The sequence below is a fragment of the Quercus lobata genome, chromosome 5, assembly GCF_001633185.2.
Source record: "Quercus lobata isolate SW786 chromosome 5, ValleyOak3.0 Primary Assembly, whole genome shotgun sequence".
In the NCBI taxonomy this organism is placed as follows: domain Eukaryota; kingdom Viridiplantae; phylum Streptophyta; class Magnoliopsida; order Fagales; family Fagaceae; genus Quercus; species Quercus lobata.
In genome coordinates, this window is record NC_044908.1 from 29,496,663 (window position 1) to 29,508,260 (window position 11,598).

The 11,598-nt window shown below is 35.4% G+C and overlaps 2 protein-coding genes across 7 annotated transcripts; both read left to right on the plus strand.

Annotated features, from left to right (window-relative positions):
* Positions 1 to 280: 280 nt before the first annotated feature.
* LOC115989377 lies at positions 281 to 6,442 on the plus strand. 5 transcript variants are annotated; one of them, XM_031113054.1, is made up of 6 exons: positions 281 to 503; positions 616 to 729; positions 4,290 to 4,546; positions 4,960 to 5,050; positions 5,937 to 6,003; positions 6,081 to 6,391. In XM_031113054.1, exons 2-6 carry the CDS (start codon positions 725 to 727, stop codon positions 6,132 to 6,134), a joined length of 474 nt encoding a protein of 157 aa, XP_030968914.1. In that variant the 5' UTR covers positions 281 to 503; positions 616 to 724; the 3' UTR covers positions 6,135 to 6,391. The 5 variants fall into 5 exon arrangements, with proteins under 5 accessions (XP_030968914.1, XP_030968917.1, XP_030968913.1 ...); XM_031113057.1 differs by having other exon boundaries at positions 319 to 503; positions 4,285 to 4,546; positions 6,081 to 6,442; XM_031113053.1 differs by having other exon boundaries at positions 319 to 503; positions 5,895 to 6,003; positions 6,081 to 6,387.
* On the plus strand, positions 6,405 to 8,772 carry LOC115989376 (26.5 kDa heat shock protein, mitochondrial). 2 transcript variants are annotated; one of them, XM_031113050.1, is made up of 3 exons: positions 6,405 to 6,448; positions 7,014 to 7,741; positions 8,149 to 8,772. In XM_031113050.1, the coding sequence occupies exons 2-3, from the start codon at positions 7,429 to 7,431 to the stop codon at positions 8,559 to 8,561; spliced, it is 726 nt and encodes a 241-aa protein (XP_030968910.1). In that variant the 5' UTR covers positions 6,405 to 6,448; positions 7,014 to 7,428; the 3' UTR covers positions 8,562 to 8,772. The 2 variants fall into 2 exon arrangements, with proteins under 2 accessions (XP_030968910.1, XP_030968912.1); XM_031113052.1 differs by having other exon boundaries at positions 8,164 to 8,772.
* Positions 8,773 to 11,598: the final 2,826 nt, after the last annotated feature.

Sequence of the window (11,598 nt, forward strand, 5' to 3'; positions counted from 1 at the left end):
TTTACTTTTATGTATAGATATTTTTGAAACCTTGCTTTTTCTTATATTATTGAAGTATAAGTATATTATAGCACATTTTTAATAAAAAAATTTCAATAAAAAATTTAATAAGTCGTTCTCAAACAAACACCAAGTATTAATAGTAAGACGCAAAGGATATTATCCAAAAAGAAAAAAATTAGCCTAAAAAGGAGAATTTCCTTTTGATCATATGTTATCCATAACTCTGGTCTTAAAGAAGAAAACCAAACAGAAATGTGTGGCAAAAAAATTAATGCTAACATAAAAAGAACCACTTGAGGTTAAAAAAACATTAGGGGAGTTAAAACTTCACTCTATAAATAACCTTTTTCAACTATGCCCAACTTCTCTCTTCTTCCTTCTTCCTTTTTGTCAATAATTGCCAGAGAGGAAGAAGAAGAAACAGCAGAAATCCAAAAGGGCATCCCTTCCAGGAAAGAGAAAGAGAGTGTGTGTTTACATATTAACACACAATCTCTCAGGTTTACTTCTTTTCCTTGAATATCTATATATATATATATATATATATATATTGAATAAATTATATTTTTGTTTGAATTTTTATCTGATACCCATTATTTTTGTGGGACTCAGGAGGGCTCTCTGATGTTTTTTTCCTGGAATCATTTTCCCATCAAGCTTTGATTTTTGCTGGAAAGCAGATCTGATAAGGGTTTGTGGGCGTTTCTTTATATATTGCGATATGGGGTATGTTTTTTTGATTCCCATTACAGGTCTCGAATTCTATGGGGATTTTGCGGTTGAATGAGATTTCAAGCTTGTAATATTCGTGGGTTTTTATTTTTATTTTTATTTTTTTATGTTTGAATTGGAATCTTTTGTGGCTTGTGGCTTTTGTTGTTTGGATAAAGAGAAAACCAGTAAGAAGAGGAGTTGTGTGAATTTCAATAAAGGGTATTAAAGGGGCATTGTATTTGTAGATTTATACATCATGTAGTTTGGTTCATTCAGAAATTGGCAAAGTCAATTTAGCTCAGTAATATTCGGAAAGTTTAATATTTTATTAATTTTTTTGGGGTTTGGGGAGGGGGGGGGGGTATTCTGTTAGATAAAACTTGATAAAAGAAATTGAAACTTTCAATTTAACTATATGAGATGCCTTGATGAGCCTCCATTGAGCAGAGATTTATGTTTTTCCATGTTTAAATGAAATAAAGCTTGCTTGGAGTGTGGCTTTATCGCATTTTACTTGTTCTTCCATTCCAGTTTTATTTGATCATTGTAATTTTGTTTCTTGATTTTTGCCCCCATAGTACATCCCCAATGTACTCGGGTTGGCTACTTTTTTAATAAAATTTTTCGTTATCTATCAAAAAAAAAAATGAAATAAAGCTTGATGTATGCTCTCTCAAAGAAATTACTTTAAAAAATAATAATAATAAATAAATAAATAAAAATTTGACATTTGCTAGGCAATGAAATGTATAAGTAGAAGTCTGGTTATCTCATGATATGATTTTATTTTCCCTTTACATCATGTTATTGTTATTGTTCAATTTGCTTGTATGACTTGATTTTCGAGGTGGTGTAACTTTTCTGCTAATCTTAGATTTCCAGATTCAAATAAGAATGTGACACATAATTAATAGTATCCTTGTGTCCTGCATATATTTCTTTCCGTCCTCAAAGCAGTAAAACTCCCTATTGGCTTCAAATGTGTAAATAGAGTTGAAGTGATTAAATCTTTTTTCTATGTATGCATACATCTTGATCATTGCTAGCTGATAGGGAAGCATTTCGCTGTCACTTATCAAACCTTAATGATGATAAGTTAGGATAATTGAGGTAGTTAGTTTGGTTATTTAAGTTTTTTTTTTTAATTGGAGCCAGTGATATCTTGCTCAAATGGCATTTCCTTCCTTATAAGAGTAAAGTGGAGGGTGAGGTTCTGGGCTCAATACCCACCAGGTGCATAAATTACCAATAAAGAAAATTTGCATAATTTCTTAATAGCATTTGGAAAATTGTTTAAATTCAAATGTCCGGAATCAACCAAGTTCAAACCTCTATGATTTTTGGCCTATGCAATTTCCTTGGTTAGGATAATCTGGTTGCGGATCTGCACCATATGTTCCCATGGCCTTCTAGAGTGATCAAGTACCTTGGTAGCAAAAATAACAATGTGAATACTACCTTGCTGTTAGTTCCTGTTCATGCTTTGCCTATCTAATGGCTGGTTGCCATGCCAGCCTTGGCTTAGTATGGGTCAAAGATGGCTTGGTGCAACATTCTGAGTTACTCTTGTTGTTGGTTGAAATTTTCCACGAAGAAATTTTTCAAAAGGATGTTCAAATTGCAAATGGAAAACTGTTGTCAATTTGAATTTTAAACTGATGTCAATCTAAAGTTTGATGTGCATATTGTCTTAGGTGGTCTATCAAGCTTTTGAGGCCGTAATAGATATCTACTGCATGCTAATAGTTGCATGCAGAATATTCCAAATAGTGATAGCTTAAGTGATCAAGTTCAAACTGAGAACTGACACTGCTCAACTTAAATGTTTAGCTTCAGAAGATGGACAGAGAAGGTTAAATTTATCTTGAATCTATAAGCAGAGTGCAAAGACCAGTGTTATCATTTTAAAAATGTTAGGATAGCTCCTTTTAATTTAACCCATATATCAAAATGAATGAATTTAAGAAACATGGTTCCCATTTTTTATCTTACTTGGATTTTAGGTTTGGATAATGAGGTTTTATTGCCAAGCTGTTTTTAATATACTCAGTTCATTGTTATCAGTATCCCATTGATTGTAGCCCTATACTAAATGGTGATTCTTTGAACAACTTTCTCCCCTCTTTTCCCATCCAGTTTTTACTTTTTGGGGTGTAGCCCTTTCAACACAATTGACATTTGAAGAGCACTTGCATAAGGCTAGTCAAACTAGCCTGATAAAAATATAGCTAGAAACCCACAAAAACCCCTCGCATCAGACTCAATAAACTAACCAAAAAAAAATTAACAATGAACAGCAATCGCGACTAGTAGCGAGATACTCTTCCTCACTAGTGCTAAAAAAAAAATCTCAAAACTCTCTCTCTGTCTCTCTCCCCCCCTCTTCTTCGAACTCTCCATTTGGTGGCAGTCGAACTTATTGTGAACTGCAACACTTGGATTTGGTGGTTTTAGCTGGTCGGTGGTGGCAGATTTGGGCGTCTGAGAGTTTATTTTTGTGGGTTTGTGTTGATATTTGCATTGATTTGTGCGGTGGGTGCAGTGGTTGATGGGTTTGGTTTGATTTGTGCAGTGGGTGCGGGGTTTGTGTTGATTTTTGCAGTGGGTGTGGTGGTTCTTGGCAGTGGGTTCAGTGGTTGCTGGGTCCATGTTTATTTTTTTATATTCGTGCGGTGCTTGTGGCAGTTTCCGACGGTGAGTGCAGAGGTGGCTGGTCTGGTTCGACGGTGGTCTGGGTTTGATGGTGGTTTTTGTGCCTGTTGGTCTTGTTTCTTCTCTCTCTCTCTCTCTCTCTCTCTCGATCAACTGCTTCTGGGTATAACATCAACGTGTCGCCGAAATTGGGTCACGATTTGGTTGGTCTGTGATGACTGAGATAGGTTGCTATTTGGGTTTTCAGCACTGGCGGAGACAGGTGACAGTTGAGATGTGGTTTTTGGTCAGTGTGTGATGGGTGGGTGCTGGCTCAACACTCTTGGTCTGAAACTCAAGCTCAGATCTGTTGGGTTTTGAGGGTGGATCCAAGGCACCATAATCTGGTGGTTGTGTTTGTTTTGGTTTGGATGTGGTTGTATTGGAGTGTTAATGGATAACCATGGCTGGATGCAGATGTGGTTGCGGTGCAACAACTGGTTGGTTTCTGGGTGCGACAGCTGGATGCAGTTGTGCTAAGTGATGTGGTTGTATTCGATGTTTGTGGGTTTTGGGATTAAAATTGTGAATAGAAAGAAAATAATATTTAATTGAAATAGTGATATAGTATTGAGGCTGAGCTAAAAATTTGAGAAGGCTGATGTGAACGCTCTTAGTTGGCTATCTTCATCTTTCTTCCCGGTTGATTTATTATTGTATAATTCTCTTTAGATTCCACGTGAGAAAATTCTGATACTTACATTATGATATTGTCTTTTTCTTTCTGGGTTTTGAGCGAGCAAGAGAGGGAGCTGGTTCTATGTGGGCTAATTTATCTAGGTATTAGGCTGCAGTTTTTGAGTTTGTGGTGAGTCCTATTTAGAAGCTATATTATTATATGTGATTTGTAACAGAACCAAATGTAATTTGTAACAGAGCAGTGGTTGTCTTGGATGCTATACTAAACCTACAGTAACTACCTCGGTGGATGCACCAGCACAATCACCATCAAAAGGATCAACGAATCAAGGTCGGACAGTGAAGACAGAGGATTTCTGGACCACCAGTACGTGGGATATGGACAACAGTGCAGTTCAGTCTCAGCGAAGCATCTCCTCAATTAGTACAACCAATCAAATTCTAGATCCACATGCTGTTGCTGGCAGTGCTAACAGCCCTTCTGAATTTGTAAATCATGGTAAGTTTTCATTTCTCCTGGGATGTTCAGTAACTTTATAGGTTTGGCATTTCCATACACCTGACATAGCTGCAGGTTTTGGCTCTTTCTTCTTCCCTTTTTTTTTCCCTTTTCTTTTGGGTGGGGGTCAGGTTTCAACATATGTATGAATGGAACTCCAATTAATATATCAAAGAGTGGTAATTGTGACCTAGTTAGCTTGTCTCCCTCTTAATTTGTTTGGTCTTTCACACCGGATCTGCATTCCAGTCTGATGTAGGGTGTCTCTAGTCCTTTGCATATGCTTTATGGTTGGTGTGGTAAGAAAAATGATAGTGTAGACAGTATTACATGTTGCTCTTTTGCTCTTCCATATATCTCTTGTTCCTTTGCCTATTTTAAACTTACAATTTCTGTCTTAAATGGGGGCACAGGTCTTCTTCTCTGGAATCAGACTAGGCAGCGTTGGGTAGGAAATAACAGGTCTGAGAACCGGGCACAGCAGATACGAGAACCCAAACTAAGGTTGATTGCTCTGAAATTTATTTTGTGATTTTCAAGTTAAATGGGGCCTCTTATTTGAAGCTCTGATAGCAGAAACTTTCAAGCTATAAAGTAGTTTCATGAGTGTCACCACATTCATGTGCCATTCACCAATTATCATCTCAATTCGTGGATGATTTGATTTCATAGAATCTAAATCTAAGTCATGATTTTATATCAGGATCACAAGAAATGACATCATCTAAGAGACCCCAAGGGGTAGCACAATTAGCCTGGGATCATGCCTCATGGATCAGAGGTCTCTCTAGTTTGGATTTCCCCATCCCCCTCCCCTTGGGGCCAAACTTACTCATCCAACAAGGATTTTTTTTTTTTTGACAAAAAAAAGAAAAAAAAAGAAAGAAAAAAAAGAGAGGAAGATATCATCCCAAGATAGTATCATTAGTTTGGGTGAAGACTTTCTTCCCCTTCATCATATTTAACACATCGACTTTGTTGTATTATTTGAATATGTGGCATGTCTTGTGGTACAAGTTCATTTTAATGGTAGGCCAAGTTTTGCCCTCAAAAGATGAGTAGCACTGTGAAACCTTAAAAAAGATTAAAAGATTGGAAATTGGTATTACGTTTTCTTGATAGCTGCTTTCATGTGACTGTCATGACTGACGAGTAGTGTTAAGCATCCAAATCATTTGTCTTGTCCATATGTTGTACTTTGACAATCGTTTGTTTAGATTTTTTATTTCAAAAGTAGTAGCGAGTGAAGGATGTAGAAAATTTGAAGAAACCGTTTCTGGAACATATACCCTTTTGTTTGTAAAGTAGGAATTGATTATTCATGAATTCTTTCCTTGCATTTTGTCAGCACTCACTGTCTATGCATTGGTAAAAAATTCTGGCTTTGCAGTTGGAATGCATCATATGAAAGTTTGCTTGGGAACAACAAGCCATTCCCTCAGCCTATCCCACTTGCTGTAAGTCTCTGCTCTCAAAAGCTGGTCTTACCCCAATTTATGTGCTTTATGTAATTCATTATTGGTCTTGAACACAGGAAATGGTAGATTTTCTTGTGGACATTTGGGAGCAGGAGGGGTTATATGATTGAGCAGCAGAAGTATAAGATCCTTAAGGGCTCTTTAGATACTTTAACCTGTCTTAGCAACGTTCAAGTTGTTGCCATAGCAAGAGGGGTGATTGAACAAACTGCGACTTGTATATGAAATGTAACATGATCTCTCACATGCCAATGCAGAGATTTTTATTATTCAGGCCTTTTAGACATGCATGTATTACATTCAATTTGATTCATATCATCGGCTGCCTGTCCTGTTCATGGCAGGAAGTTTTGCAAAATTTCATGAACGTGTTGTCTACACTGCTGCAAATGCAATTGCCATCAGCCCTTTAGCCTCACGTGTGGTAATTAGTTATTTATGATGCTTCTCACTTAGCCTCAATTGTATTTTGATTAATCCTTTTGCGGTATTGAGTAGATTTGGTTAGTGTTTTCTTGGACTGTTATAACGTATTATCATTTATCAATCTTGACAAAGCACATTAGGAATCAAAGGATGGAGGTTGTGATATCTCGGATTATGTGAATTGGGTTGGATGAGTTTGTTGTGCAAGTGTAAGTCTTATATCAATTGCGTAACAAGTCAAATTGGATTATATAAGAAATTATATCGTGGAGCAGCAGTTTTTTCAATTGTGATATTTTTAGCCTTTTTTTTATATTTTTTTATTTAACAAAGTTTGCATTTTTAAGAATCTTCTCCAATCATTTATTTAACGGTTTATAAGACTATTTATGTGTATTACTTAAACAAATCACATAATTCATTAAAGAATTTAATGAATTATGTGACTATATTACACCCGAACGGTTTCTTAAATATGGTAGTTTGAATTAAGATTCCTCCAAAATGGTGTTTATAGGTAATTATTTTTTTTAATATTTTTAACTAAGAACTGTGATTTCTAGGCCAATAACTTTATGTCGAGAGCTGCATAAGCTGTACATCTGATGTGCTAGTGAAAGAACAAAGTTTAAAAAAGTGAGAGACGTGGCATCAGATGCATTTTCCTCTGGAATACTCTTCCTTCCGTATTCATCAAAAGTGTAGTATGTTTGAGAAAGACCAAGAACCATCTCTCTCTCATGTCATGCTTTCGTATGTGTCATCACCACCTCCCAGAACCTCTTGGAGACTTCTCCAACTGTCCTAACCAAAGCATCCAAGACACCCACTGCCCTCTTTAAATTCTCTTGCTAATCTCTTTCTCCATCAACACCAGAGGGAAAAAAAGAAACAAACAACAACAGGTCTGCAGATATCTTTTTTACAATTCTCACCAAGACTCCTAACTCTTAGGAATTAAGCACAAAGCTCACCAAAATGGCTTTGGCTCGTTTGGCTTTGAAGAATTTGCAACAAAGAGTGTTGGCTTCCCCTTCTTGTGCTTATTCTTTGCTGGGTGAAGGTATTTGTGAGGGAAGTGCTGGTGGGGTGCAAAGGCAGAGGTGGGGAAATGAGATTGTTAGGAGGTTTACTACAACAGCTAGTGATAAGGTAGCTGGTGAGAAGACTTCAGATGGCAAAGATGTTGCTGTTTCTGAAGCTAAGAAAAAGTCCAAGTTGTTCCCAAGGAAACAACGCAGGAGGTGGCTTTGGAAAAACGACGACCCTAACTTTGTTCCTGCCCTTTATGGTACCTCTGTCTCTCTCTCTCAAGTGTCTTTTTTTATTAGGTGTCTTCTAGATATTGAATTTTTTTTTTCCCTCCATTTTATTTGTTCAAGTGATTCACTAATCTAGTGTAAAAACCACATCAACAAAGTGCTTAATTTTCGCACTCATTGGATATACAGGGTCTATTTATTGACTCATAAATTGGACTTAAATGATACATTGAAGCAAATATAGGAATTATGAATAGTTGAACTAATGATTTACTTGGAGGCATGGTCTTCTATATAATTGGATTTTATAGATAATGCTATATTAAGGCAAACCAAAATTTTAGAAACAATTTAATTGGCGGTTGCGGCTAGTGTCAAATTTAAAAACTTGGGCCAAATATAGGCCTAACTCATTGCCCTGTTTATCTTTCCCTAGAATTCTTTCCCTCAGGGCTTGGAAATGCACTCATGCAAGCAACCGATAACATAAACAAACTGTTTGAGAACCTGAACATAACACCTTGGAGCCTCAGTGGCCGCATAAAAACGAAGGACAATTACTACAAGTTGCAGTATGAGGTGCCCGGGCTTGCCAAAGAAGACTTGAAGATCACTGTTGATGATGGGGTTCTGAGAATAAAGGGAGAGCACAAAGAAGAGAAGGAAGAAGACTCAGACGATGAGTATTGGTCATCTAGGAGCTATGGCTACTATAATACTAGTGTATTCCTACCCGAGGATGCCAAAGTTGATGAGATTAAGGCAGAGTTGAAAGATGGGGTGCTTTCTGTTACTATTCCGAGAGCTGAGATGCCAAAGAAGGAAGTGAAGGAAATAAATGTACATTGATGACCAGGAGGGCTAAGTTTGAGCCTTTGTTGTGTATTTGTGAATGTGGACTAAAAAGGGTGCGTGCCTTGTGAACAATCTTGTGTGTTTTTGTTCATGACAATAAGATCTTTGTGACTTTTTAAACTGCACTACTACTGTTTTCTTGATGTGCTTGTTGAATTGTAAAATGGTAGTATGATAATTGGAGGGTTTGAACTTTATGACTGAATGCAAGTTTTGTGATCCTTACCCAATTAGTTTGACCCTTGTTTCAGATTAATTGTAATTAAGTTAGTGATCAATTGGATTAATTGTAATGATGTTAGTTATTAATTGGACAGATTAATTGTAACGAGGTTAATTATCAATTGGACCGGGCTGGCTTAGATTGGTTTAATGAACTTGGGTAGAACTCATGGTTTATATAATAAACTAGACTTCCATTTTTTGAATACCAAAATGTGTCATTAATCATTACTTGTTTCAAGATACTGATTTGCTTGGATGAAATGCTAAAATTACTGTATATAATATAAGAAACAAAATTTTTATGAAAAAGAGAAATTAGGATATTTCAATTTTCAATTTAGAAGAAAAGAGAGAGAAACAACAAATAAATTGGTGTAACATATGTAATTTTCAGGCTAAAACATTATCAAGCCTACCACACTGGCAACATTTTGAAAGCATAATAAACATTTGATAGCATAATAAACAAATGAAAAAGTAAATAATATTTTTGTCCTTAAATCTCAATACCATGACTCGGCATATAGTTCTTTTACCATTACTATACATGAAATCAATAATTGCACCAATAATCAAAGTCCATCATGGCGTTAATTGAAGTGAAAGGAAAATTAAGAAGAAAAATTCGAAATAAAAAAGCTGCTTCTTATTTCTTCAATGATGAAATGCTATGAATTACAAATATTTATATTATTGCTTACCAAGTTTTTTTTTTTTTTAGAGAAAGTTTTAACCTATTGCGTCCAATCCTGATGATAACTTTTTATCATCAAACCAATGCACCAATCGGTTTTTGGTGTAGACAGAGATTGAACCTTAGATCTCTTATTCAACTATCAGAGACTTTACCAATTGAGTTAACTGAAATCCACTATTATTTACCAAGTTTATTGGCCAAAATAACCCACTAAAAGTATTAGCATTGGGAGTGCAAAACTCTCCAAATTTCTATTTTACCCTCTCAAACATCAAAAACCATTCATTATTCTAGTTCTTAAACCTAAAAAATTTTACAACCTTGTTACAATAAATCCTTACTTTTAAACATTACTGTAGTAAGTTTATAAAAAAATAAATAAATTTCTCAAAAAAAAAGTTTATAAAAATAAAAATAAAATAAAACTATATTTAATTCACTTCTGTAGTAAATTATAATTAAATTATAATACTAAAAAAATTCTCCGCCTCCCTCCCACTAATCTCCACCTCCCTCTCTCTCATCTCAACCTTCTTCTCTCCTCCGCTCTCTCTCATCTCCAGTGGATTTGTGGGTTTAGATTTAGGTTTGTGGGTTTTCGTGGGTTTGGATTTGGGTTTTTTTGTGGGTATTTGTGGTGATGATGTTGGTGGCTAGCGGTGATGTGTGGCCATCAATAGTGAGTTTGGTGGTGGTTCTTGTTTTATTTTTTGTGGTAGGTGGTAGTGGGTTGCGGTTTTGATTTGATTGTTGTTTTTATTTATTTATTTATTTATTTTGTTTGGTTATGTGGGTATGAATATGTGATTTTTATGATTGTTGATACTGGTGGTGGGTTGTGAGGGTGGTGTCTACTGTAGTTTAGTTTTATTTTATTTTTTGCTATATGGTTTGATTTTGGGATGAGAATTGATTGTGGTGGTGGTGGCGGCGGATTTTTTTTTTTTTTTTTTTGGGTGAAGAGAGAAAGATACATAGAGGAAAAGAGAGAAATTTCTATGGGTGAAGAGAGAGATGGTAAGGAAGATAGACAAAAAGTGAGAAATGAATAAAAAATTGAATAATTTTAGGTTTGATGTGAAAAATAAGAAATGAGATGTTGAGTAAATTGTAAAATGGTGTTGTAAATTAGTTAAAGTAACTTTTAAGGTGTTAAAATAGGGGTTTTTTTTTTTTTTTTTTTTTTTTAACAAATCCAAATGTGAATGCTCTAACAACTTGTAATTAATTTGGCAACTAACGAATTAATCATGTTAGATGTCACTATGTGACGATATGTGCATGAAAAAAGAGGTGGGACATGTACTTTTGTATTAGTGTTCACACGCGTAGCACTAGAAGAAATTATGAGAAATAATATGAGGCAACAATTAAGTGGAGTGAGAAATAATAGGTGTCATAACTTCATAAGTATTGAGTTTATCTACTATTGTTATATTGATAAGAGTCCTATTAGGTTGGGTGGTTGAGTTATTGTAGCTCACATTTTGGGCAAGTCTTTGTTTTTAGATTGAAAACGTTGTGGGGTCGTTAAAGTCATTTTAACGGGATCAAATTTTTTTTAGTCCGATTAAAAAACAAAAGTCCAGCAATCGTCTCTTTGCAACTTGAAGATTGAAACCCACTTAAATTTATGTAAGTATGAATTTATTAATTTTTTATGTTTATCAACATAAAATTTAAAATCCACATATCTTATAAGACTAAATATTAGTCTAAGTATATTAGCTTTTGTGGGAGGGTTTTTTGTCTCAACCCCCAATTAGCAGGTATTGTCCACTTTGGTTATGCCTCACGGTTTTGCACAATCCCACATCGGGGAGAGACGCCTCCCACATGTGCCTTATAAGCTTGAGCCCAAGACACATGTGTACCACTACTACACACATGTGTCTTGGGCTTAAGCTTATAAGGCACATGGGAGGTGTCTCTCCCCGATGTGGGATTGAGCAAAACCGTGAGGCATAGCCAAAGCGGACAATACCTACTAATTAGGGGTTGAGACAACAAACCTCCCACAGCTTTAAAAACATTTTTTTTTAATAAAAAAATAAAATTTTTAACATTTTTTTTATATTTTTTATATTTTTTTATTGTACCAGCCAAAAC

What these genes read in the sequence shown, in the direction of transcription:
- LOC115989377 (XM_031113053.1), top strand. An exon ending in TTCTGAATTTGTAAATCATG is followed by an intron (nt 4,547 to 4,959) that starts GTAAGTTTTCAT and finishes ATGGGGGCACAG; the next exon opens with GTCTTCTTCTCTGGAATCAG. An exon ending in ATACGAGAACCCAAACTAAG is followed by an intron (nt 5,051 to 5,894) that starts GTTGATTGCTCT and finishes GCATTTTGTCAG; the next exon opens with CACTCACTGTCTATGCATTG.
- LOC115989376 (XM_031113050.1), top strand. Translation starts at nt 7,429, where the DNA reads ATGGCTTTGGCTCGTTTGGCTTTGAAGAATTTGCAACAAAGAGTGTTG. An exon ending in CTTTGTTCCTGCCCTTTATG is followed by an intron (nt 7,742 to 8,148) that starts GTACCTCTGTCT and finishes ATCTTTCCCTAG; the next exon opens with AATTCTTTCCCTCAGGGCTT.